The 27,885-nt window shown below is 43.9% G+C and overlaps 1 protein-coding gene across 2 annotated transcripts; it reads left to right on the top strand.

Annotated features, from left to right (window-relative positions):
* Positions 1-598: 598 nt before the first annotated feature.
* On the top strand, positions 599-18,259 carry LIPN (lipase family member N). Of its 2 annotated transcripts, none has more exons than XM_042908358.1 (11): positions 599-828; positions 1,113-1,227; positions 2,468-2,583; positions 3,300-3,417; positions 5,471-5,669; positions 6,992-7,101; positions 9,594-9,730; positions 10,527-10,673; positions 12,306-12,377; positions 13,134-13,205; positions 16,938-18,259. In XM_042908358.1, the coding sequence occupies exons 3-11, from the start codon at positions 2,479-2,481 to the stop codon at positions 17,169-17,171; spliced, it is 1,194 nt and encodes a 397-aa protein (XP_042764292.1). In that variant the 5' UTR covers positions 599-828; positions 1,113-1,227; positions 2,468-2,478; the 3' UTR covers positions 17,172-18,259. The 2 variants fall into 2 exon arrangements, with proteins under 2 accessions (XP_042764292.1, XP_042764293.1); XM_042908359.1 differs by having other exon boundaries at positions 1,150-1,227.
* Positions 18,260-27,885: the final 9,626 nt, after the last annotated feature.

A 27,885-nucleotide genomic window follows, 5' to 3' on the forward strand; every position in this document is an offset into this window, starting at 1 on the left:
GAGGTTGGAGGGTCCATAATCCTTCCACCTCTTCCAATAAACTGAGTGCTATCTTTGAATTCACACTCGTGTGATTGGCATGAAATTTCTCATTCCAGTGCAGCAGATCTTAGGGTTTGGATACACACAAATAATATCTTTGTTTCTGAGATAACTGGAGAATGAGTCCAAACTAAGAACTGAAATTACTGGATTGGGCCAAGGAGGAGGTAGCTTTCTTCCTGCTTCTTGTCCCCGAGAGATTCGGTGGCTGCTAGGGTCCTACAGGCGTACCGAATACAGAATGGGACAGAAAATTGATGCACATGGCCTCCACTATTGGAGGTGGGGTGTAGAACTAAATTCCCTTCCTTCTCCTCTGGCCTCTGCTTCTACTTTTTTTTATTTATAATTTTATAAAATTTTATTTGTGTATTTAGAGAGAGAGAGTGAATGGGGGAGGGGCAGAGAGAGAGAGGGAGAGAGAGAGAATCCCAAGCAGGGTCTGCAATGTCAGTGTGAGCCCAGTGTGGGGCTCGAACTCACGAACCAGAAGATCACGACCTGAGCGGAAGTCAAGAGTCAGACGCTCAACAGACTGAGCCACCGAGGTGCGCTTCCCCTTTGTTTCAAGTAAAGGGGCGTGGTCTGTGGTTCAGCACCCACGATGGTCAGTTTCCTCTGGCACAATGCTAGTACTGGGTTCCGCCGGGCGTCCAGGGCCTGGAGTCTGGATGGTCTCACTGCCACAACTTAGCCACAATCAATCGCATCCCTCCACGCTGCATGGTTGACATCAGTGCTTTTACATACATGGCTTCACGACAAAAACGCTACGGCATTGGAAAGGTAGGCATTGTTATGCCTGGTTTTGACCATTAGGATGATCGGTACATCCTACTTCCCCATCTCATGCAAGACTTTGAAACTGTTGCTGAACCCTCCCTGCCGTGGCAGACACTCAGTGGAAACATGAAGGATTCAGTCAAACTGGTTATTTGGCATCGTGCAGACCACTATTTCCCAATCTACAAGCGAATCATGACATTTGGGGCGTCAGGAAGACGCCCTGGGCGGTGCCTTAGTGCAGGGTTTCCTCATTTCCATGGGCTTCCGGTCTCTCCTCTCTCCAGCTTCTAACTGTCACTGCAACTACATCTCATTCTTCAGCCTGATGTCACATGCAGAAGTCCGGAGGTTCCTAATCGGCACGGAGTCTTCGGGAGCAGGGGAAGCTTCCTTAAATAGGTAAGATCAAAATGGATCACAACCGGGAGGTGGGTCGGGAATGGTTCTCAGATGTAAGGGTGCTACTGGGAGTTGGCCGGCCTTCCTGGTCCCCCTCTGTCACCTGTTGGCTCTGTGACCTTAGACAGATCTAAAATCTCTCTAAGCCTTGGTTTCCTTCATTGTTAAGGTGAGGATGATTGAACTTACTTCATGGAGTTTCTTTGAGATTTAAATAACATACACGAAGTATGTAGAGCTATTCTCCACACGAGCTCAGCACTGAGTAGACATTACCTACCGCTAGGTTTAAAAACCTTTAAAATTACATAACGTTTGCAGGTAGCAGATTATCTTCAACCGGACAGCAAATGTATGGAAAGCTATTAACTTCAGAAGGAAGCTCTCAATTTCTAGAAGTGAGTCATTAATTTGTTCCAGGAAAAGCTCTCTGATGTTCCTTTCTGGCTCATGCTCAGATTAGGAAAAATAGTGAAAGGGCTTACATACACTTACTGCACGGTAGGTCACTAATCCTTCCTGTAACCCTGTGAGGGACGTTACATCATTATCCTCATTTTTCCCACAAGGAAACCAAGAGAGAAAGCTGTTAAATCAGTTGCCCAAGGTCAGAAATCTTGTCCGTGGTGAGGCTGGATCCCAATCTCGGACCATGGGGCTGCAGCTCGTATAGGACGAGCCCTCTGCACTGCAATGACTTCGGGCTGCCTTGGAAGAAATGCTTTGAAGCCGTGCCAAGGAAGAGATAACACATTTCAACGCGCTACCTTCCCCTCTGGGTGTCCCCAAGGCAAATAATCCCTTCCCTGGAAACTGATAGTCAGGTTCTCTGCTCATTGCTCTTGTTTGTCTTGTGGGAAGCCGGTTGGGGTAGAGAATAGGGGCACTTTCCACTTTTCTGTGGCTTAGACACCTGTCCTCGGTGTCTTCAGGTATCCGGCAACTGGAAGGTGAGCAGAGACTGAATGACATAATTGAAAAACTTTGAGTAAGAGAAAACCAAGAAATAAGCCTCCATACTAAATTAAATTTCCTTCAAGAACTGGACGGGGTCATAGCAGTTTCCATGTGAGCAATGGATTCACATGCTCAGAGGTAGCTTACTGTGTTGGCTTCCTCCCACGCTTTCTCGGTGTTTCTAGGACGCTCGTCTTTCGGTTTTCACCAGGGCATTATTCTCATCCCTTCATCAACGTGGATGTATAAGATTAATCTGTGATTATTAAATGTCTTATGTCAGGCATTCCCACGATGTGGCTGTTTTTCACAACAACCTGTTTGCTCTGTGGAACTTTAAATGCTGGTAGCTTCTTTAATTTGGAAAATGAAGCGAATCCTGAAGTGTGGATGAATATTGTAAGTCATGCGAGGTTCCGAAAGACATCACATAGGGCTGATGTGTGGGTTGTGAGATTAGCAAAGGTCTTGTGATAGCAGAAAAATCTTAGAGAAGGAAACAGATGGAAAAAAAAAAACATAGCTGATTTTAACGTTTCTCTGAGTCAAGCTAGGCTGATGTTTTCTTCTGATTGAATAAATAATACTCTCTAGTCACGTAAAGCGAACTCATGATTGTAGGCAACCTCCTCTTTTGAAATTATATTTTTAAAACATTAAGAATTTATATTTTAAGCCATTTGGATCATAGATATGACAGCCTTCTAGTGGACTGTGGTTTTATTATCTTTAAACCAAGAGGGGTCTGGAGAATTGGCTTGAGAACATAGTTTTGTCGGAAGAATGAGGAGGGCACCTGTTGGGATGAGCACTGGTGTTGTAAGGAAACCAATTTGACAGTACATTTCATATTAAAAATAAAAGGAAGAATGGGTCGATACTAAATAATATCTCCACCCAACCACTCACCCCCAGATTTGCCAATAGTAGACCTTTTCTAATAGTCTGCTTATTCGTTATCAAGACTTTACATAGTAAATTAACCTTACAGTTACCTGGGGCTACAGATTTCAGATCACTCACCCCAATAAACACACACCAGATTCTTTGTTCTGGTTTCTTTTGATGACCTCTGGAGAAGATGTTGAGCTAATACCTGTATTTTCACTGGACAGAGTGAGATCATCACCTATAATGGCTACCCCAGTGAAGAGTATGAAGTCACCACTCAAGACGGGTACATCCTCAGCATCAATAGAATCCCCCACGGGCGAACAGATGATAGAAACACAGGTATGAGATGTGTCTCTCCTGCGAAGGAGGAGAGCAAATGACTAACATTGACTGCTGGCTTTCCTTTAACGGAATGACTGGTTTGTCAAAACTGGATGAGTCTTTAAATAGTCAACAGGGAGCCTCATTCTTTTTCCCATTCTCTGAAGCCAGGCAAGAAGCTAAAAATACAAAGGGCAAGACTGATCTTGTTGAAGGCGGCCGACTTGGCTTGTGGGCAGGGGTGTAAATGCAAAGGCAAAGCATGCATTTCGCTGGTTCATTACTGATCTCTCATGCGGAAAATTGTTACATCCCAGGAAAGCAGATTTCCTGGCTGCTGGAAAGACGTTTGCTGGGCTGTGTGAGGTTGACTGGGTTGCGTGAAGTCTCTCCTGCCCCTGCAAAGATCAACAGGCTTTTCTCTGTAGGCTAAAGGGGGGAAAAATCAAGTTAAATGATCGTGACATATCTGCAACTTTTTTTCCAGGAAGGAAACCTGGAACATTCACCTATGTTTTGATTTGAGGGACAGAAGTTTTGTGGAATGAAAGAACATGGTGTTAGGAAGGTCTGAATTTTGGAATAAAGAGCCAGCCAGACAAAAGCAGAGGAATTATTCTTTAAATAGGGACACATAACTGCAGATCTCGGGATGAGAAAGAGGGAAGACTGAGCAAAGTATCTGGGGAGGCTCCAGGGCAAAGTCATTTACTCAGATTGCTGCACGGGCTCTCCTGCCAGTCACATTCAGGGGCAACTAACATCACGCTGTTTAACTTCCTCTGCCTCTAACAAAGAAATGTGTAATTCTAGGGTTTTGGAATGAAAACTGGGAGTGGGGTTAGGTAGGGTTACCAGATAAAATAGGACACACCCTGTGAAAGGTGACTTTCAGATCAATGACAGATCGGTTTCTCATACAAGTTCCACTTTAGGATGTACTTATACAAAACGTTTTTTTATCGTTCATCTGAAATTCACATTAACACGGCCTCCTGGGTCTTCCATTAATCTTCGTTTCGTTTCAATACCAGCCCAAGTTGGGGGGGGGGGGGCGGGGGGGGGGGGAGGGGTAATGGCCAGGAAGCATAAAAGGAGAGGATTTCTCCAGGAAAGGTTTCACTTAAGGAGGGAGGATTTGGGGAAGATTTGGAATTAAGAGCCATCTATTAAGTGTATTATTCTAAAAGCTTTACATTAATTTATATCAGATAAAGCTCTCAGCATCCGTATGAGGTCAGTACTATTCATGGTTATCATTTTACAGATGATAAGGCAAAGCAGGTTCTCGAGGTCACACAAATAGCAAGTGATGGAATCAGAATTCAAATCCAGCCTGGCTCCAGAGAGCATGTGCTCTTACCCATTGAATGATGGTGACTTTTTTGGAACCTTCCACCCTGAAGACTCTCTCCCTCAGGAATTCGGTTGTTGTCAGAGGGGTGTTGAGCTGGTTGTATTGTATTTGGGTTTTCAAATGCTCTCCAGTAGGCAGAGGCGGGGGGGTTTGGCTAGAAGCTTGGCAAGGAGCCAGATGCTGTCCATTTACGGTCACATCCCCCTCCTCCCTGGAAGAGGCACAGAACACCATCAAGCATGATCATTTTCACGTCTCCGCCAGCCAGACCCAGGAGGTACGCAAAAGTGAGTTCATGGAGCACTGAGCACCATTACAAGCACCCACTTGGTTGTGAAACAGAACCGGGCTTGAGTCCTGGCTCTGCACCCCGTTAATTGGGTGGCCCCTTGGGAAAGTCACCTAACTACCTTCTAAAGCCGCGTCTCCTCCTCTGGAAAGTGAGGATCCTTAAAATAGTAGCTACTTTCTGGAGTTGTTATGAGAATTTAACAAGCTCATCCGTGGCCATCTGTCAACATACCACTAGGTGCAATGCATGTGCTCAAGAAACTTACACCATGTTAACCAAATGCTCTATATGAAAGGGAAAGGTGAATGCTGATTAGGTTTTTGCTTTTTCTGGGCATGTGTGTGTTTCTATCATGTTCCTGAGATGGTCTACTTATCAGAAATTGTTCTCTCTCTCCTCTCTCTCTTCCTGCCTCCTTCCAGGTCCCCGCCCAGTTGTGTACTTGCAACACGCTTTGTTTGCAGACAATGCCTCTTGGCTTGAGAATTATGCCAATGGCAGCCTTGGATTCCTCCTAGCAGATGCAGGTTACGATGTCTGGATGGGAAACAGTCGGGGAAACACTTGGTCAAGAAGACACAAGACGCTCTCAGTGACTGAAGAAAAATTCTGGGCCTTTAGGTAAGCGGTATCTAAGAAAAATCATGAAGAGACTTTGGGACCATTGCTTTGAATATAATAGTGTGGGTGATATTAATAATAATCTGCAACATTGGGAGTCACGTGGTTCCGTGTAGCTTCTACTAACTTCTCAAAGCAGAGAAATAGCAAGGAGTTTGATTTCCACTGATTCTCCCACAAGCAAGTTACATCATTTTCCCAGGATCATTTTAACATCCAGTTCTGTCCAATACTGTACATTATAAGCGTGTCTCAAGGGGCAGCTCAGGACATTTCTAGGACCGGTGCACACACTCATTCAACCAATGTTTGCGGAGTGTCTCGTCTCTGCATAGTTCTGGGCCCTGAGCGCTCAACGGTAGGCTAAGTACCGGCCCTCGAGAAGCTTATGTGCATTCCGACGCTACGAATACAGGTCTTTCCCCTCGGACGGTCACTCAGTTTTGCAGAGATGATGTGTACCAGTACTCGATTTTATTTACAGAAACTCTGGTTGAGACGGTATTAAATACCATTTTCAGCACAGACCCAATAGGAGGTCTTTAAAACCTTGCTAATGGACAATGGAGAACAATGGTCTAATACGCTGCCTGCTTCTTTTAGGGAAAGTGTTCTCTGCGGGCATCAGAGGACAGGCTGATGCCTGCAAGAGACTTCCCAAGGCTAACCTCCCTGCTGGTTTGCAAGCCAGCTGCCAGAACAGAAGGTGCATTCCTAGCACACGAATGAAATGGTCAGCACCCACTGGCAGGGGAAGAATAAAGGAAGGATAGAGTAAATTTGGGGCAGGGGCAAACATCAGGATAATATTTTGTGTCCGTGGCCCTTGGTCGGAAAGGTGGAGCCTGTTTACTACAAGACGACCTTTAGCAGCCTTCCTACATCCCTGGCATTATGTTGCTTTCCCAGATGAGGAACCTGAAGCTCAGAGCATTTAAGTAATTCATCAGAAGTTACTCAGCCAGAGTCGTGATTTGCAACCACTTCTGTTTCCAAAGCTGAGCATGAATCTTGCAAGCGCCCTGGGAGTGTTTGAAGTAGAGGCAGAAAAACCAGATGTAAAAGGGAAGGGGATGAAGGGGAGAAAGGGTAGGAGTGACCGGCGGACAGCACACACAAGTCTTGAAATCAGCCCCGTTAAAAGTAACGCATAGAAATGCAGCCAACAAGGCTCCAATAGCCTGCACGTGACCGGATAAATAATGAAATGCAAGGCAAATGAGTGAACAGCACAGAATTCTGTGTATAAAAACTAAGTGAGCAGGTGCTCTGCGTCTTAAACTTAGGAGCGAGTGTTGATAAGCCCCTGTTTTATTTTGCAGTTTTGATGAAATGGCCAAATACGATCTTCCGGGAATAATAGACTTCATTGTAAATAAAACTGGTCAGGAGAAGCTGTATTTCATTGGACACTCCCTTGGCACGACAATAGGTATGTTTACAAATGTCCGTGTTTTACAAGGTCGGAGCCTTGCAAGAGTTCGTCTTACGTGTTAACCTAGTGCCCTAAGTGGTTGTGAATTTGCCCTTAATTCTCTGTCTTGTGCCGGACATGAAATCCTAGTGCCCTATGTGGTTGTGAACTTGAATTTCAGAGACCGTGTGTAGGACAAATCTTTCCTCCATGTCTGGTCCCAACAGCACATTTGTAACCGTGATATAATTTCCACGTGCCCCAAATCTAAAGAAGTATTTCCAAAGAGTTAAGCGTCTAGGTTTCCTCTGAGCTGAAAAAGTAAAGCCTGATGCCTTGAAATAACCCTGAAGAATGATAAATATGTATCAATCATACCTGCCTCACAACCCATATGGGATTTTTAAAAAATAGTAAAAGGGTGAGGTTATATCTCTATATGAACAAACTGAAAACATACGATCACTTTTTTTTAGTTGAAACACAAAAGCATACGTCAACTGGGCCCATTTAGCATGTGACTTAATATTTATGGCATCGCAATTAAATGTAAGCACTATGTAGAAAAATTCTCAAAAGCCCAAGATCCTACTCTCTGAAAATGTACTTCTTAATGATTTACTACATCTTTTAGAAAGAAATAAAAAATCCAGTTCCAAGTACAAATTTAGAGGAAGCCATACTATTAATAATGCCAATTTGTTAGCGATCTTCCACTAACGTTTTCCATTTTAAGAGATTACGTGGAATGCAATATTTTAGCTGGGGTGAAACTATGCAAAATAAATAAGTAATCTTACAGTCTCCTTATCACCATTAGCATCAACAGCAGATGTATATTTATTGGTGCTTTATATTGATATGTTTGGAACAGCCAGTGAGCATCCCAGGACATATTCTAAAAGGATATAGGGGCGTCTGGGTGGCTCAGTCGGTTAAGCAGCCGACTTCGGCTCGGGTCACGATCTCGCGGTCCGTGAGTTCGAGCCCCGCGTCGGGCTCTGTGCTGACAGCTCAGAGCCTGGAGCCTGTTTCAGATTCTGTGTCTCCCTCTCTCTCTGTCCCTCCCCCGTTCATGCTCTGTCTCTCTCTGTCTCAAAAATAAATAAACGTTAAAAAAAAATTTTTTTTAAAAAGAAAAAAATAAATAAAAGGCTATAAAAAATTTTAATGAGACAAAAACAAAACAAAACAAACAAACAAAAAACCTGCCACTAACTGGCAAATAATTGCAGTATCCTAGCGCACACTTAGCGAGCATTGACTATGTTTAGGGTCTTGTGTTGAGGACCCTTGGTCAGGGTGTCTTAGCAGAAAGGGCACAGATTCAAAGCAGGTCAGTCTGACAGCCCCCAGTGGGGTGTGGGACATGTGGAAGGACCGGAAGGAGAAGGAATGACTCGAGTGGGGTCTAGAAAAGTGGGCAGCACGTAGGGATGCTCTTCTGTCTGACCCGCAAAGAAAACAAATGATCCCATCAGCAGGGCTCTGCATTGCATTTAGGGCATGCTCTTTTCCAGGGAGCACTTGCAGCAGAGCAATTTTTGGCCTGTGAGAAGGGCCCGTCCCTGGCAAGGTGTTTAGCAACCCAGGCCCCAGCCCAAGACTAGTGAGTGTGAGCGTGGAAAAACTCCTCTCCGCACATCTCCAAAGATCTGGGGAGAAGTGTCCCCCTACCCGCATTCCCGTTTCAGTCTTTGTAGCAGCTGTTCAGCCCATCAATACAAAGTCAGTTCTTTTTTTGGCCAAGATGACTTCAATGGTTCAAGAAGAATTTCAGGGGAAAAAATTCTCTGCTACGGCTGTGTCCCCATGCGTTTGCGACACGTGTGCACACACGCACACACACACACACACACACACACACACACACACACACACACACACTGACAGGGTCCCGGGAGGACTAGAAACAGGTGCAGTAGTGTTGCAGGAAAATCAGAGCAGGTAGAGACTGCTGGTCTCCCAGGACCACAGTGGACCGAGGGAAAGCAGGGAAGATTCTGGAGGCTGGTAAGCATCCAGTTAAGCACTGGGAGTAGTGAAATCTGGTTGCACTGTGAGAAAGACAAATTGTGGAATAACTGGATGATACTACATAAAGAACTGATTGTTCCACCTCCCATGAACCAATTATTTGCTCCTAGAAGCTCTGTGACTCATCCCGGCATCTCAGAGCTGGTGGTAAAATGACAGCATTGCCCGCACTTAGCCCATGCCTGTGAGCGAAGACGCCCCCGGCCCCTCGGCAGGGGCGGCTCCAACAGCTTATCCCCTCGCTCTCCCCGACCAAGGTACATTGTTCAGAATCCGAGAAAAATGGACACTTGACAGCAGAGGGACTGAAGGCAGATTATCTTTGCAGAACATCTCAGAAGTTTCCCAATTCATCTGCAAGATTGTTGCAATAGAAAGACAACCCGTCAAAGCAGAGTCCTACTTTTGTTAGTACAGACATTGCCTCGGTATTTCTAATTTTTACAAGATTGTCTTGTCTCCTGTTCTCTTAGGGTTTGTAGCCTTTTGCACCATGCCTGAACTGGCACAAAGAATCAAAATGAATTTTGCCTTGGGTCCTGTGGTCTCATTCAAATATCCCACGGGCATTTTTACCAGTTTTTTTCTACTTCCAAATTCCGTAATCAAGGTAGGCTCGTTTTCACCGAAATGTGTCTGAGGATCCCATCTTGGATCGTGTGTTACATAAGCCTGAATAATACACCCTTTCTCATAGGGGAGGTTTGTTAAGATGCCCAAACCCAAATGTCCTACAGCCCGATTATTCATTCAGACATTTATTGGTTATTTTCCAAGGGCTGAAAAAACAGTTTGGTGCCCAATGTGGATTTGGGACTTTATCCATCCAAAGATTTTTTTTTTCTGTTTGCTTTTTGATTCTCTAAAAAGTTCACGCCACAAAAAGCATCGCGTTTTGCCAAAATTGGGGTGTCGGCTAAAATGGATTGGGGCCAAAATGAAGTCAAGGAGACCAATTCAGGCTTCATAGTAACTTTTATATAAAATCAAGCCCTGGTTTAGGGCGAAGTGGTGGGAATGGAAAAAAACAATTGTGAACTGATACAAGGAAGAATCTCCATAGTCCCTAATGACTGGTTTCATAGTGGTTTTATTGTGTTGTTCACTGTAAGCTCAAGTGACGTAAGTTCCCTTTTGTGTGGTTGACAGGTCTGTTGCAAAGGGTGTTGACCTCAGTTCAGTTTGGGACGTTTTCTACATTTGGGCAGAGTTGAGCAGACAGTCTTCCCTCGAGGGAGATGGATTCATGAGTCGTTTCTTTTCCCGGATGACTTGGTCTCCTTGGCAAAAACAGCAAATACAAACACAAACAGATCTCCCAAGAATCCTCATTCCTGGGGATGGAGGGGAACATCAAGGAGTCTGCAAATGGTTCTTGAAAGGATACTTCTTTTTTCTTTTCACAGCGTTTTTTTGGTACCAAAGGTTTCTTTTTAGAAGATAAGATGGGCAAGGCACCTTCTACCAAAATCTGCAACAATAAGATATTATGGGTGATATGTAGTGAAATTATGTCCTTATGGGCTGGAGCCAACAAGAAAAATATGAACGTGGTATGTATGATGATCAGGGGACCATTGGATGCTCTAAGAAATTCCAGCTTTTCTTTGGCTCTCGTTGATGTATCTATTAAACGGCAAAGGTTGATACGATATTCTAAAGCATAAGGGCAAAGATTGGCTAAGCATAGATGAGGTATTCAATGGACCACGACTGTGAAGACCGGGGAAAAGAATAGGCAGCGTCATTCTTCTGTCCCTGGTCACACACAGGAAAACGATGATGTCCCACCATGAGTAGAGGGTTCACCTGTTTACTCTCAGCCACCATTACTACCATCCATTTCATTTTACAACCACTCCTGTGCCCTAAATAATAATAATAATCCCAGAAGAGAAAAGAAGTACATCCAAGCATTGAATTTGTCTCCTGTGTGCCTTCATTTGCTGGGTGCTGTTGGCCTCAGATAAAACTCCTCACGTCACTTACAAAGCACAAGACACAATGGAATGGAGGTCGAATCCCTTTCCCACAGAAAAGGAACAGTCTTGTTTCATCAACTCTTTGTTTCCTGGTAGGAGAATTCAAGGAGGAGGAGAAGGAGGAGTTTACATTTGCGGACTGATGTGGTTGAATTCCATATGGCGGCCAGTGAGGCTGTGACAGTGAGGCTAGTTCTCAAATAGCTGGTCTCTGCCAGCCCGCTCTACCCCTATTCAAGAGGCTAAGTTGTGCCCAACGGAAATACAATGGGAACCATTGTTCAAAGCCTGCTTATTCAAAAGTAAATGTATTTTTTAATTTTTTTAAGTGTTTATTTATTTTTGAGAGAGAGAGCGCGAGTGGGGGAGGGACAGAGAGAGAGAGAGGGAGACAGAGCATCCAAAGCAGGCTCCACACTCCAAGCGGTCAGCACAGGGTCCGAGGTGGGGCTCAAACTCGGGAACTGTGAGATCATGACCTGAGCCGAAGTCGGGCGCTTAACCGACTGAGCCACCCAGGCGCCCCAAAAGTAAATATTTCTGATAGTTCCCTTGATCGCTTTCATTATACAGTATTCTAGGACATAGGATTACAATTACTATTATAGCTCTATAATTTTCATCTCTCTATTCTTTTGCAAAGGCCAAAGTACAGCACCTAGGGAAGCGATTGTTTTTTGCTTTTCTTTTGCGATACTTTATTTTTATCCTCACAAAAGCCTGGCACGGTAGGATTTTTTAGTATGTTCACTTACTAGGTGAAAATACAGAAACTCGGAAATGTGAAATGACTTGCCCGAAGTCACAAAGCTCCTAATGAACAAAGTTACTTCCTGAAATCCGGGTTTTTTCGGCCTCGTGATTTGTGACAGTGCACACCCCTGCACACGCACACCACATCCCTACACTCGCACACAGCACCTTCCTAAAGCACACTGCCCCGTGATGATCATCGTCGCTTCTCCTACTTCAAAACCAGCCAATTAACCCACGGCTTCCAAGCTGATGGCAGTTTGCTCCCAAGCAACGCGGGGTTTACTCACATTCAAGCGCCTGGCATGATTTATTTATCTTACCCGCCTGGTCATTTCCAAAACCCCAGCTTCCATTTGCTAATTCTTTGCACCATTGCTCTCGGCTTCTGGAAGGTGTAGTTTATTTCATTGGGTGAGTTTTGCTGTACCGTGTTTTATTTCCCTTCAGAGTCGGATGGACGTGTATATGTCACACGCTCCCACTGGATCATCGATACAGAACATCCTGCATATAAAACAGGTAGTGTCTTTTTCGTGGAAAACTATTCCAAGCTTATTTCACTACATCCGAAAGAAGAGGGTTAGCTGGTCTACCCTAAGAAGCTTCAAAGCCGGTGTCTGCTTTGTCCTTGACACGGTCTTTGGTTTGATTTCCCCAGATTTTAAAAAAAATTTTTTTTTCAATGTTTATTTTTGAGAGAGAGCGAGAGACAAAGTGTGAGCGGGGGAGGGGCAGAGAGAGAGGGAGACACAGAATCCGAAGCAGGCTCCGGGCTCGGAGTTGTCATCACAGAGCCTGAGGCGGGGCCCAAACCCACAAACCGTGAGATCGTGAGCTGAGCCGAAGTCGGACGCTTAACCGACTGAGCCACCCAGGCGCCCCTGAGTCCCCCGATTTTAAAGGACAGGGCAAGGTATGGTGGAGAGCAAGTAGGTGACATAAGTGAACTCTATCTTAGATCGGAGCTTGTAAAATAGACCCTGAGCTGAAGCGAGAGGTAGCCAGGGAAAGCTTGAGGAGACCGAACCTTCCCCCAGAGATTTGACTGCCCCCCCCGAGGGGTGTAGATTTTCCATGAGTTCTTCCTTCAAACCAAGGGAGATCCTTGCTTCCCTTTCTGTTGACCTTGTGCTTCTAGTAGTGAAAATGTATTTATATCCTTCTGGTGCTCCAGGAGCCTTTTTTTTCTAACCAGTGCCTAGTGGTTTCCCAAGACTTGCTGTTAACAGTTGTGGCTGTTACTCTAATTACTTTTCCAAAACACATTTATTTCAGCTTTACCGATCAGATGAATTCAGGGCGTATGACTGGGGAAGCGAAGCTGAGAACATGCATCATTACAATCAGGTGAGCTGCTCGGAACTTCCCCAGAAGCCAGCTTTTGAGAAATTATAATAAATTATCAGAGGGGCGCCTGGGGGGCTCAGTCGGTTAAACCTCCGACTCCAGCTCAGGTCATGATCTTGCGGTCGGTGAGTTGGAGCCCCGCGTTGGGCTCGCTGCTGTCAGCACAGAGCCACTTTGGATCCTCTGCCCCCTCTCTCTCTACCCCTCCTCCGCTCACGCTCTGTCTCTCCCTCTCTCTGCCCCTCCCCTGCTCATGCGCACAGGTACACTCACACATTCTCTCTCTCTCTCTCTCTCTCAAAAAGAAATAAACACTAAAAAAGAGAAAGAAATTATCAGAGAGTGAAAAGAGTCTTACCTGGCCATTGGTGGCATTCTCATTGATAGAGCTTTTTAAGAAACGTCTCATTTAAATATGCATTCATCGCAGAAAGTCTAGAAATAAAAAAGGCATATCTTAAGGAATTCAAATAATTTGTAATCCCTCCACCCAGAGAACACTAGACGTGTCAATATTTTACTGCATTTTTTCCGATCTTCTCACTACCGCTGCTTCTAGACATATTTTTTAAAGTTTTATTTATTTAAGGCATCTCTGCAGCGCACGTGGGGCTCGAACTCATGACCCCAAGATCAAAAGTCGGATGCTGTTCTGACTGAGCCACCCAGGCACTCCCCCGACACAATTTTTAATCTTGCTTTTTCATTTACAGTAACGGCAAGATCTAGTCAATGTTACTGAGATGTTTTCTTTATCATAATTTTGTTGACTGTATATTAATGGAAATCGTTTTATAAAAATCTATGAAAATGTACAGAGTAGATGAATACCCAGTTCCTGATACCAACAGGAAAAAAGTAGGATCCCGCAAGAACATTGGAGGAATATTATCTACCCATGAAGACTTGAGCCTTTGGTATCTTTTTTCCCTCTGACTTTTCACACTACGATTTGTACACCCGCTTAACCCTCCGTACTTGGGATTAATCCTCTTGGCATCATTTCTTTCGCTAAATTAAATGTTTCCAATGTTTTCCCAGACTGATATATAGTTAAGGCTATTTATTAGACCAGTCAGTTTCTCACTAATGGATTGAATTGTTAGAGAAATTATTCTACCAGACCTTAAGACGACTAAGAGAGGTATGTATGTTTTTACTGTTTTTTAAGCTTGATTAAGGCGTGATTTACATTCAATAAGATTCGCTGATTTTCCAATTCGGTGAGTTTTGACAAATACATTCATTCATGTAACCATGCCACAATCAAGATACCAAACATTTCTGCTACCCCCGAAGTTTTCCCCTGCCCCTCAGACCATGTATAGTCACAGATGCATATATTTGCAAATTCTTAGAATCGGGCCAGGAAAACAAACAAATAAACAAACCCACCAACAAATGTTAAAGAGATTACCTTCACAGAGGAGACGAAAGGTAGAATGAAGGGGAAGAATGTGAAGGAATAAAGGAGGCTCTCATTTGGGATTTTACATATTTCCACTTCCATTATTTTTAAGGAGCACGTTATATTGTATATTGCATGTTTGTATATTGTTTCTGTTTATAAGAGAATGAAACAAAAATCTCACACACTCCCTTAAGACCATTGTTAGTCACAGTCCTTTCTTTTTCAGCTTTATTGAGGCAAAATTAACAAATAAAATTGTAAGATTGAAGGGTGCAACGTGCTGACTTAAGTATGGGAGAGCGTCAACGTGCTTAGAATTTCTCAGCGGTTCGATAGATGGTCCTACCTTAGTTCAGGCCAACCCTGTTTTATGTGTGTCTGCTTTTAGGCCATGTGAAGTCAATTTTTATTATATTCTGGTCTCAACACTTTGCCCTCTTAAATTCCCAGCGCAGTCTCTGTGTGCACTGTGTTTGACAGAGAACAAGAGAATTAGCCCGTGTGAGCTCCGTGAGGGCAGAGATTCCTTTCTGTTTTCTTCACCGGTGTTTTCTCACCTGGCAAGATACTGGGCATGTCCTGGGCCCTTAACACTTATTGGCTGCATACATGAAATTTCTTTTTTTTTTTTTAATTTTTTTAAAAAATTAAAAAAAAAATTTAATGTTTATTTTTGAGAGGTGGGGGAGGGACAGACAGAGAGAGAGAGAGACTCAGAAGCAGACTCCAGGTTCTGAGTTGTCATCACAGAGCCCAATGTGGGGCTCAAACCCACGAACCGTGAGATCATGACCTGAGCCAAAGTCGGACGCTTAACCTACTGAGCCACCCAGGCGCCCCATAAATGAAATTTCTTAATGCCCCTCTTATCCACCTTAAAATGTCTCTGTCCCCTTGATTCTCTTCTTCCCTCCTCTCTCCCAAAATGGAGGCCCTCTTCTTTCCCGAGTCTGAGGGCTTGTGCCCTTGACCCCATCTCTTCCCACCTCCTCTTCCTCCTGGCTCCTTCTATCGTCTTCAGTGAACTGCTATTCCTTTTGGAAAATGAACAAACAACCTTCTGTCAACCTACCGATTCTATCGCTCACTAATCCATCCCTCTGTTTGTAACCAACATTTTTTAATATTTAAAAAGGCTGACTTTTTCCACTTCCTCCCCTCTTCCACTCATTCCTGAACCCTGGGATATGTAGTTTGGGCCTTCATCTTTCTATACAGCTACTTTATGTAAAGTGGCCTGTGGCTTTTCATTACCAAATCCAATGGCCCGTTCTTGCCTTCAGGTAACATGGTCTGCCAGTCACCATAGCCTCCTTGCCATTCACTGCCCCAACGTAGACTTCAATAACGTAGTGCTCTTGCGTTTTTCCTTCCCTTTTTAAAAATAAATTTATTTTGACAGACAGACTCCACACTATCAGCAAAGGGCCTGATGCGGGGCTCGAACCCACAAACCACGAGATCATGACCTGAGCCGAAGTCGGCTTCTTAACCGACTGAGCCACCCAGGCACCCCTTCCTTCCTTTTTTGATTGTTGTCCTCTGTCTACACTGGCTACTTTCCATTTCCCGCACTCGCAAACTGTCAACCTCTTCCAAGATTCTTCATACCCCTCTTCCTTTCTCCCTTGGAGAATCTAATCATCCCTGTGGCTTCCATTATCCCTTTCTCTGGACCATCCCTACTGCCTGTCTAGATGGTTTCAGGACCTACCTCCAGCCTGTTCCTTCTTCAAGGTCATCCCATACGATGCCCATGCAGTCATCTTAAGACAGAGCTCTGAGAAGTGACCCTGCCTCACTTCCCCCAACTTCTGAAAGATGTCAAGATACCTTAGCCTGGAGTCTGGACCTTGACTGTCTGTCTCCTACCTCATCCACTCACGTATTTTCTTCCTGGGGTTCCCGGGACAGTTCACCGTCCTTACCGGGGGGGGGGGGGGTACGCACTCTTGCCACTGGCTAGAAAGCCCTCCTGCCTTCAACCCTATCTGTCAAAATCCAACGCTCCCTCAAAAGTCATTTCAAATGACTCGTTTTTCTGTGAAACCCCCAGTCGGAAGTCATTTCTTCTTTACCTTCCCTGCCATTTTTTGGCTTTTGACATACCTACTTTGTAGGCAAATGCTTATGTACCTATCTTGCCTTGTTCCTTCCCACTCCTTGAAGACAGGGACCACTGCAGGTAATATTTCTACTTCCCAGAGCCTGAAAGAACTATGATCGTAGCAAATGCTCACTGAGCAGCCTGTCTGCTTATCGGAACCCAGTGGTGGCCATGAGGAGTTTTCTGTCACGAATGCTCTTTCTGTCTCTTCCAGAGCCGCCCCCCACTCTATGACTTGACCACCATGAGAGTGCCTACCGCTATGTGGGTTGGGGGCAATGACGTCCTTGTAACGCCCCAGGATGTGGCCAGGATACTCCCCCAGATCAGGAATCTCCGTTACTTCGACCTGTTGCCTGATTGGAACCACTTTGATTTCATCTGGGGCCTCGACGCTCCTCAGCGTGTGTATAGGAAAATCATAGACTTGATGAAGTCATACTCCTGACGCATGCACTTCTGGGCTCAAAGTTGCGTGCAAGCCCGTGAGAGGCTCTGGAAAAGAGACTAATCAGCAGAAAAGTCTTCTCCAGGCTCGTTCGCCTCGTTGCTGTTGCCGAGATGCTCCCCTAGCTGACATCCAAGCAAGAATTATTTCAACCGTCCTGTTCTTTCTCTAAGAAATGCGCACACCCTCCAAATCCCTTCCCCTCCATCAAGGGTAGGCCCGATTTTCCACCTCTGTCAACTGTACACTTGGGAGAGTAGTTCAAAGAGGACTTTTTCTTTCCTAGTTAAAGTAAAATTTCCGGAAGGAAAAGCTCTGTAAAGGCAGCCACTTGGGAATGTACTTGGGGTGACATAGGGCCATACGTTAGGGCCATAGTCATTATGGCTATCTGTAAACAAGCCACGAGATAAGGCCCAGCCCACATCAAGCCTGAAAGAAAACAGCAGACTAGGAAAACTAACAGAATGTAAGTATTCCAGGAGCGCATTTTACCGTTCCAAGCAAAGAATGAAAAGAGAGGGAGACAAAACTGGGAATGAGCAGGTAAGATAAGCTGAATTACTGATTACTCTTAAGTTAGAACACATGAGAAATAATTCTCTCTTCTTTTGCTCTAAAGAGAAGCTAAACCGATCACTACCGGTGACTTCGTTGTCGATGTGGACTTTACACTATTGCCTGCTAACGAGAGACATTTAAAGCATCTTCCGGAAAACCTATTTGAGAAGCCCCAAGGGAGGCACAGGAATATTCTAAGTCTTGCTCTCCTTCGTTCTCTAAATGATGCCACACATTGATTCTAGGATTAAGTACAGAGTTCCAAGAGTAGTGTGAAGTTCAGTTGCAAAAGTTCCGGACCTTCTATGCTAATGTCGTTAACGGAAAACTGTTTACGATCCTCAAGGAATCATAAATAAATGATACACATGCATACCTCCCACAGTTTATTGAAACTTAAAACGGGTAAATGTAGATTAGGTCACTGATATTTGCACGTAGGATCAGGGTTTTGGGGATGTCAAATGCCACATCATCATTCTTCAATAAATAATCCGTAATTCATGATTTTTAACCTCAGTTTCAGTGTCTTTAAAAGGAATGACAATTTTAAAACCCTTGGGAAGCGATTTTATTTTATTTTATTTTATTTTATTTTATTTTATTTTAGAGTTTTTTAATGTTTGTTTATTTTTGAGAGAGAGAGACAGAGTGCGAGTGGGGTAGGGGAAGAGAGAGGGAGACACAGAATCCGAAGCAGGCTGTAGGCTCTGAGCTATCAGCACAGAGCCCCACGTGGGGCTTGAACTCGTGATCCATGCGATCATGACCTGAGCTGAAGTCAGACACTTAACTCACTGAGCCACCCAGGCACCCCACTTGGGAACCCCAACGTTAAATGCAAATCCTTCCATATTTGTATGATTTTTATTTACCAAGAGTAGACTAAAATAAACTGATAAAAATTGAATTTTTATCAGTTTCTAGTGACTTTTATTGAGGTCTTCCAAAGAGTAAAATGTAATCTTCATGCAAACAATACAGTCTTTTGAAGTCACATTTAACCAAATTAATCAAAATGCATTAAACAATTAAACGGTTATAACAAACAGAACAGGCATAAGTAAGTCTGAGAACAAATCTCTAACTCTCAGCAAGCATACAATTCAACTGGAAAGAGTGGAAAGATGTTATAACAAATCAGCCTACTAGTTATGAGCATTTAAGAGTCATTGGATGTCAGTTCAGGTATCTACGGGAGAAAAGAAGGCATCAGTTGATATAGTAATCTAGTTAAGCAGAGGTTAATTAAGTGAGTTCCTATATGGGATTTATCTTATTTGGTTGTTGCTATAATGCTGTGTAACAAATAGTCGTGAATAGCTGTGCACATTTTTTTTTTTTTTTTTTTTTTTTTGAGACCGAGAGAGACAGAGCATGAGCCGGGGAGGGGCAGAGAGGGAGACACAGAATCCGAAGCAGGCTCCAGGCTCTGAGCTGTCAGCACAGAGCCCGACGCGGGGCTTGAACCATGAACCGTGAGATCATGACCTGAGCCGAAGTCGGACGCTTAACCGACTGAGCCACCCAGGCGCCCCAACAGTGAACATTTATTTTCCGTGCTCACAGTCGTGCGGCCTGGCTGGGCTTTGAGCTGGGATCACTTGGGCTTAGCTCAACTCTGTGGGTTGGGTCCTGGTCTGCTCCACAGGCCAGTTCATTCTGGAACTAGCAGCTAAGAACACGGGATCGTGTTCTTCACCTGATGGGTCCCAAGAGCACAAGGGGACCGTCACCATCACACCGGCACGGTTCAACCTCCGCCCGCTGCCCGTCTGCTAACATACCTTTGGCCACTGCAGATCACATGGCCAAGGCTGACCCCAGCCGGTGGGGTGGTCTGCGTCACCTACAAGGAGAGGCTGCAAATCACATGACAGAGAAAGTGCACACACAATGCGATTACGCGGGGGTGCAGAACTGGGACAGAATCCATTCTACCACATGCAGGCACAAAGCTCAAAAGGTGAAAATAGGGAATGCAATACAAAGTAAGTGTCTCCCCTCGCCCCACCTCCTGGTCACATGGTCTCGCCTTCAAAGACAACCGTCTCTCAGCGGTGGTTTTGAGTACCTTCTGTGGATCATACATGCCTATCCAAGTAGATCCGTAGATACTCATTTGTTTTTCTCACCTAAATGTACCACGTGCTTCCCCATTTTGCTTTGATCGCTTAATATATGTTGGCACGTTATTACAGACAACTTGAAAAGCCATGACCAACAGACATGAAGAAGGAGTAGGATCTTTCGCAATTACCCACATTGCTCCAAAAAATATCGTACAGAAACCATTTCGAGTGTTGATACAGATACCCCTTTATACCTACAGGAAATGTCTTTGAACCATAGTGGCCCATTCAAAGACCACGTAGAATTTTAATGTTGGATGAAAATATTTTTAACTTTGCTGAGTGATCTAAATGGTTTTATTTATTTATTTATTTATTTATTTATTTAAGAGAGAGAGCAAGGATGCAAGCTGGGAAGGGGCAGAGAGAGAGAGAATCCCAAGCAGGCTCGATGTTCAGCTTGGAGCCCGCTTTGGGGCTCAATCCCACAACCTGGAATCATGACCTGAGCCCAAGTCAAGAATTGGACACTCAACCAACTGGACACCCCCCAGGTGCTCCCTGCCGAGTGGTGGGCAAACCCCATCGCCCGGCAGTCTTCCGTCAGAAACACACAACCATCTTAGAAACTGAGCAGATTGATAAACACGGTAATAACATGTCTGTTGACGTTCAAACCATACTAGTGACCACCGATAATAACAACTTTTGTGTAACATTAATCATTAGGTTTCCTAGCAGAAGGGGTCAAACAGAGTTTGCTGCTCTTTTTAAATCAGGCCACAATGTCCACGAGGCCATGTGTCCTGTAGGAGTTGAAGAATGGAATGTTCCTGCTGTGTCCTTCCCCAAATGACAGAGAAGTGATCATTACTCTAGAGAATGCCAGGCAAATGCCTGGTAGTCCTTTAAGACAGTCACCCTCCGGCCTTGGCCATGTGTAGTCAACAAGGAAGAAGCTTCGGCTTCAGTGTATGTTGCAATCTGTTTTGAGTTTCTATCTGAAGGTCGTAAATATGTCTTTATTGATGTAACACCACCAGAAAGAGAACTCCCTTCATTCACGCTTGGAATCGTTAGACATGTATTACTTCTAGATTAAACTCTCAACAATTTTGCACTCTGATTTTCCAAGAAATCCCCCAACGCCATCATTTCTCATTTTCCTCCTATCCCTCTTCCTCCAGTAGAGAAGATCCCGGACCACAGCTATTATGTCTTAATATATTCTCAGCCCGCACAGAGCTCGTGCCCAGACATAATTTGTTAGAATATAAAATTGTTGAGGAACAAAATTAGCTATTAAATACACTCCTCGTAGTAAAAAGCATCTTGGCGTAGCAGTAAGAATGACTTGAGTGGCAGAAAAGCTACTATGTTCAACAACTGTTCCAAACACAGTGTCTCAAAGCAGACAGACCAAGAAAGTTCGGAGAGAGGAGAGTGGATTTTCTTTTCCAAGCTGATTGCTTTAGTCTTTTATTTATGTTGAGAGGCACCTATGCATGGGGCCATCTGCCCGTCTTTGTGCACAATGAGACAGACTGGGCAAAAAGTAAGAAAGTTGTTACCCTACTTGATATTTCAGTCAAATTCAGTTACAGCTTTTAGCGTATGGCAAGGTCTGAACCTTCAAAGCCCAGCTGAGAGTCCTCTAAAGTCTGGACGTTTCTCTTATCTTTTTAGTCACGTGGGTTTTCAGGGCGATGGGAAGGGTAGGGATTTGGGAGACAGACTTGCAATTTCTCCGTCAAAGTGTCTTGCCTTTGCTGGGCTTGTGCTAGACATTCCTACGCCTCTATTGCATCAGAGATCCAGGAAGTTCTCTGGGGCAACCTCTTCCTGTAATCCCACCCATGGCTGCAGGGTAAGTGAGTCCTTGGACCCATAGTAGAATACATGGATAAAACCATCCTCGCTGCAACATAAACGAGTTGTACGCCCCTATCAATCAGTTCCCTTTTATAATCAGAGGGAGGCTGCATTGTTCAGCAAGCAGTGCCCCCTTTACAGGATTGGGGCTTGGTTTTTTTGTGGGTTTTTTTTTTTTTTTAGTGTTTTAATAGTTCATGAACAACTGACAAATGGAAGCACAATCAGAGATTAAACTGGGGATGGAAGCAGAGGCTAGGCGACGTAGCGTCTAAATGTTAAAGACTTTCATCCTGAGAGCCTTGGCAAGCCACCTAAAGGTTCTCCCTGAAGGACACTCAGTCCCTGTATTTTGAAAAGATCACTTGAGCTTCTGGATAAAGAATGGGTTAGAAGGGACCAACAAAAGATTCCAGTCAAATCCATACATCTGACCAAGTCTCCTGATGCAGGCTGTGCTTGGGTACGGTGTTCCCCAAAACGGTGATTCCTGGATAATCTGGAGCCATTCTGCCCCCAAACTAACATTCATCAATCTGATGTATATGTCTCGATGGGGGACAGTGATCACCACGAAAGCCATGCAGTAGTGGGGAAAATATCTACCGTATAATGCTATGTGAAGAGGAGCAAAGTAAAAATGGTACAATTCTATGATGTTAAATATATACACATATAAATAAATATATATATATATTTATAAATATATACACATATAAATAAATATATATATATTTATAAATATATATAAATATATATATATTTATTAAACATAAAACTGAGTCAATACAATGTCAGGGTAGAAACTTGACGAGTGACTTATTCTTTTTAATTTTTTATGTTGTAATGATATAATCGCTACAACTGAAAATCTGCTGAGGGTAGATCTTGTGTTAAGTGTTCTCACCGCAATCAAAATGATGTAGCTCTATATTCGCATTGTGTGCACATTTTCTGTTATGTGTGTTATATTTCAATAAAAAGGTTTTTTTACTTGTTTTTATTATTTTTTAAATGTGAAATTTATTGTCACATTGCTTTCCGTACAACACCCAGTGCTCATCCCAACAGGTGCCCTCCTCAATGCCCATCCCCTACTTTCCCTTCTCCCCCACCCCCCATCCACCCTCAGTTTGTTCTCAGTATTTAAGAGTCTCTTATGGTTTGCCTCCTTCCCTCTCTGTAACTTTTCCCCCCTCTTCCCCTCCCCCCTGGTCTTCTGTTAAGTTTCTAAGGATCCACATAAGAGTGAAACCATATGGTATCTGTCTTTCTCTGTATGACTTATTTCACTTAGCATCACACTCTCCAGTTCCATCCACGTTGCTACAAAAGGCCAGATTTCATTCTTTCTCATTGCCACGTAGTACTCCATTGTGTATATAAACCACGATTTCTTTATCCCTTCATCAGTTGATGGACATTTAGGCTCTTTCCATAATTTGGCTGTTGTTGAAAGAGCTGTTATAAACATTGGGGTACAAGTGCCCGTATGCATCAGTACTCCTGTATCCCTTGGGTAAATTCCTAGGAGTGCTATTGCTGGGTCATAGAGTAGGTCTAGTTTTAATTTTTTCAGGAACCTCCACACTGTTTTCCAGAGTGGCTGCACCAGTTTGCATTCCCACCAACAGTATAAGAGGGTTCTTGTTTCTCCACGTCCTCTCCAGCATCTATAGTCTCCTGATTTGTTTATTCTAGCCACTCCAACCAGCATGAGGTGGTATCTCACTGTGTTTTTGATTTGTATTTTCCTAATGAGGAGCGACGTTGAGCATCTTTTCATGTGCCTGTTGGCCATCCAGATGTCTTCTTTAGAGAAGTGTCTATTCATGTTTGCCGACCATTTCTTCACTGTATTATTTGTTTTTCGGGTGTGGAGTTTGGTGAGTTCTTTATAGATTTTGGATACTAGCCCTTTGTTTAATATGTCATTTGCAAATATCTTTTCCCATTCCGCAGGTTGCCTAAAACATATTTTTTAAAAACCCTAAGCTTTTCGGCTTTAAATCAACAAGCTAAAAAGTACAGAAGTATGCCTCACGCTTTTAATATTTTTATATACATAATTTTTATACCTTAGCACTGCATATGGTAGCAAATATATTGACTATTGTAGTTCTGAGTAACAGTTTATTTTTTGCTAAGAGTTTTACATCAACTATCTCATTTAAAACTTACAAGCTTGTGGGATAGTACCATGGTCATAATTGTTTTATAGATGAGAAAATTGAGGCACAGAGCCATGAAAGCCAAATTTTCCTCAGGTTGCATAAGTGAAAGCGTCATGATTTAAATCCAGGGGGTCTGACATCACATATCTGTATAAATATGTTCAAATGGTATATAAGAAATTTTAATGTTTATTATTTATTCTTTTTTGGGGGGGGGGAAGGGGCAGAGAGAGACAGAGACAGAACCCGAAGCAGGCTCCAGGCTCTGAGCCATCAGCACAGAGCCCCATGTGGGGCTCAAACTCACGAACCCTGAGATCACGACCTGAGCCGAAGTCAGATGCTTAACCGACTGAGCCACCCAGGCGCCCCCGAAGTGGTATACGTATGACAATGGGACCCCATGGAGAAAACCGTGTTTGTATTGCCCTAGACCAAAATTACTTGAAAAATTAAGGCAGAAGAGGAGACAATGTTTTGGGTTTCTTTTGTTTGTTTGTTTGCTTGTTTGGGCGGGGGGTGGATTGCTGTGTTTTTTGCGAACCCTAGCCACCAAATTGAGATGAAAAGATAGAACTACCATATGATCCAGCAATCCTACTTTGGAGTCTATATTCAAGGGAATGGAAATTACTCTCTAAAAAAGATATTCACCTGCGTGTTTGTGGCCTCATTAGTCACAGGAGCCTAGACACAGAAACAACCGAAGTGTCCATTCACACATGAAGGGATTAACAAAATGTGGTGCACCCGCACACACACACGCACACACACACACACACACACACACCAGCGTAATATTCAGCCACAAAGAAAGAAGGAAGTTCTGCCATTTGCAACAACACGGATGGACCTTGAGAGCATCATGCTAAGTGAAATAAGTCACACAGAGAAAGACAAATATTTCATGATCCCAATTATTTGTGGGACCTACGAACATCAAGCTCGTAGAAACAGAGTAGAGTGGTGGTTTCTGGGGAGGGGGCTGAGGTGGGGGGCAGGAGATGTTGTCAAAGGGTACGCACTTGTAACTAAGATGGGTAGGTTCCGGGGACTGTGACAGCATGGTGACCATAGGTCACAATACCGTATTGTGTACTTAAAAGTTGTTGTGAGAGCTTTAATGTTCTCACCATAACAACAAAATAGTCATTATGTGAGATTAAGGATGTGTTAACCAACCTTATTTGCGGTAAGCATTTCACAATATACAAGTGTATCAAATCATCACGTTGTATATCTGAAACTTACACAATGTTATATGTCAGTTATATCTCCATAAAGCTGGATGAAAAATTCAGATCAGTGGGAGATTGCCAATCAGGTCAATCATAACACGTTTGTCATTCCTTTATCTGAAATACCAGGATCACTTCCAAGTAAGTGCAGAATCTAGCAATCCACTAGAGTATAGACCTTGTAATGTAAAGTTATCGAAAATTCGGCAATGTTTCTCCTTTTCTTTGTCTTACCCTTACATTTACACAAAGCAAGAAACTCATAACCCCCTAACAGGCTCACTAGGGTGCCATAGTTTCTCAAGCCTAAATATCGCATTAATGTTTTGTGTAGAACAAGGTAAATAATAACATTAATTTCTAATACGAATCCATGTCAAATGTAAAGCCTTTGGTGAATTTCTTTCAGGAAGTACAATTAGTTTCGGAGAGGTGAAACCAGACTAAAATAATGGCTTTCTGAGACTCATTAATCCAAGAGCAAGGAAGTTATCTGACCCCCCAGGGCTTATTCAGCTCTGACCACTTCCCCATTCTCCTCCTGTGAAACTCACCCACTCCTTTCAGGGTCTGGCCCAAACACCACCATTTTTGACAAGACTTCCCTGAACCTCAGGCCCCCAAATTAATACTTCTTCCAAATCACTTTTTAAAATATCTTTTGATTTTTATTTATTTGGGGGGGGGGGGGGCAGAGGATCTGAAGTGGCTCTGCACTGACAGCAGAGAGCCCGAGGTGGGGCTCCAGCTCTCAAACCATGAGATCATGAACTGAGCCAAAGTCGGATGCTTAACCGATGGAGCCACGCAGGTGCCCCAAATCACTTTTTATTATGCTTCTGAGTTATCTCTTTAGTCTATCTCCCAAGTGCACTTTAAGTGGCTTGAGAATAGCTTCTGCGCCTTTCTAACCTTTTAATCTTTTAAAATCTTTATTTTGCAATAATATAGACTGATGTGAAATTGCAAAACCGGTACGGAAAGTTCCCACGTACTCTTCACTCAGCTTCCCCCAAAGGTGGTATCTCACCTAACTCTACTGCACTCTCAAGACCATGAAATTGACCTTGGTACAGTCCACAGAGCTTATTCAGATCTCACAAGGTTTCCATGCACTCCTGTGTGCGTGTGCGTGCGTGCGTGCGTTGCACGCAATGAAATGTTATCACCTGTGTAGATTGTGTAACCACCACTACAATCAGGATCTAGAACTGTCCATCGTCACAGAAATTTCCTTCATACTTTCCCTGTATACATAAATACCACTCTTAGTGCTCCCCAACCTTCCGTGAACCTAACCACTGACGACCAGGAATCAGTTCCTTCATCTCTGTGACTTTGTGTGGAATCTGCAGTACGTGACCTTTTAGTCCTGGCTTATTTCACTCACTTGAGATCCATCCATACTGTTAACTGTTAACGTGTATGAAATTTGTTCCCTTTTGTTGCCAAGCAGCACCCATGATGCGGGCCCACCAGTTTATTTAACCATTTACCCACCGAAGGACTTCTGGGTTGTTTCCAAGTTCAGGCTTTTACCTTTTTTTTTTTTTTTTAATTTTTTTTTTCAACGTTTATTTATTTTTGAGACAGAGAGTGGGGAGGGGCAGAGAGAGAGGGAGACACAGAATCCGAAACAGGCTCCAGGCTCTGAGCTGTCAGCACAGAGCCCGACGCGGGGCTTGAGCCCACGAACTGCGAGATCATGACCTGAGCCGTAGTCGGACGCCCAACCGACCGAGCCACCCAGGCGCCCCGGGCTTTTACCTTTTAACTTGTCAGGGCTTAGCAAGGTGACTTGAAGGAAGAAAACGCTCAGGTTGGAGTCATTAATTTGAATTAATTGCCAGTCCTACCCAAAGCTGGATTCCATGCTGACACCTGCTGTATACGTTGCCCTGAGAAGTGTCAGTTTCTCTGCGTTTCCATTGACTTGACTGCAGAGTCCTTCACGCCTATCTTAATCTGATATTTAGAGATCGCAAAACATTGATGTGGTTCTCATTACATTTTAGAGTTCTGATGGGATGTCAGGAATGCTTTGGGGGTGTAGTGAAAACAGATCGCTGGTGTTCACACCTTGACGGTTACGAAACACTCCCCCAGCCAGCGTCAGGGTGCGAGGGGACTTCGGTCTCCTCAAAATCTCCATCAGCATCATCCCGTCTCCCACAGAGCCAAGCCAAATGAAAAGAAGAATGACAATACTACCTAGCAGTCATTAAAAATCTGTGTGAAGCATAAATAAAAGAAAAGGAACGGTGTTGTTTTTTTTTTTTCAGCAACTTGCACCTTTGCCATTTCAAAAGAAGTGTTTTATTCAAGCATAGGTGGCACAGCGATCCATTCGTGTCAGCTGTACAACACAATGGGTGGACAACCCTTAGACAAGGGTCTCGACAACCCTAGACAACCCGTGCTCACAAGCGTAGCCCCCATCTGTCTCCTCGCGACGCTATCGCAATACTGTTGACCCGATTCCCTGTGCTGCGTCTTTTGTTCTCGTGACTTATTCATCCTACTCCTGGAAGCCTGTGTCTCCTGCTCCCCTTCACCCATTTTCCCAACTTTCCACCCCCGTCCCCACGGCAAACTGTCAGCTTGCTCTCTGTATTCACGGGCCCGTGGCTGGGTCCGTTGGTTCGTTTTTGGTTGGTTTGCTTTGGTTTTTCTTTGTCATTTTAATCTGTGCAGATGGTTTTCCTAACCAAACCTCAGTCCCCTGGGCTGAGAAAGCTAACTTACTTGGGATACGATGGGTCTTCATAAGCTTCATCAAACTAATAAGCACTTTTAA

The sequence above is a fragment of the Panthera leo genome, chromosome D2, assembly GCF_018350215.1.
Source record: "Panthera leo isolate Ple1 chromosome D2, P.leo_Ple1_pat1.1, whole genome shotgun sequence".
Taxonomy (NCBI): Eukaryota; Metazoa; Chordata; class Mammalia; order Carnivora; family Felidae; genus Panthera; species Panthera leo.

Excerpts from the sequence above, each read along its gene's own strand:
- LIPN (XM_042908358.1), top strand. The coding sequence starts at position 2,479 with ATGTGGCTGTTTTTCACAACAACCTGTTTGCTCTGTGGAACTTTAAAT. Across the intron at positions 5,670-6,991 it reads GAAAAATTCTGGGCCTTTAG|TTTTGATGAAATGGCCAAAT; the intron begins GTAAGCGGTATC and ends TTTATTTTGCAG. Across the intron at positions 9,731-10,526 it reads TTCCAAATTCCGTAATCAAG|CGTTTTTTTGGTACCAAAGG; the intron begins GTAGGCTCGTTT and ends TTCTTTTCACAG.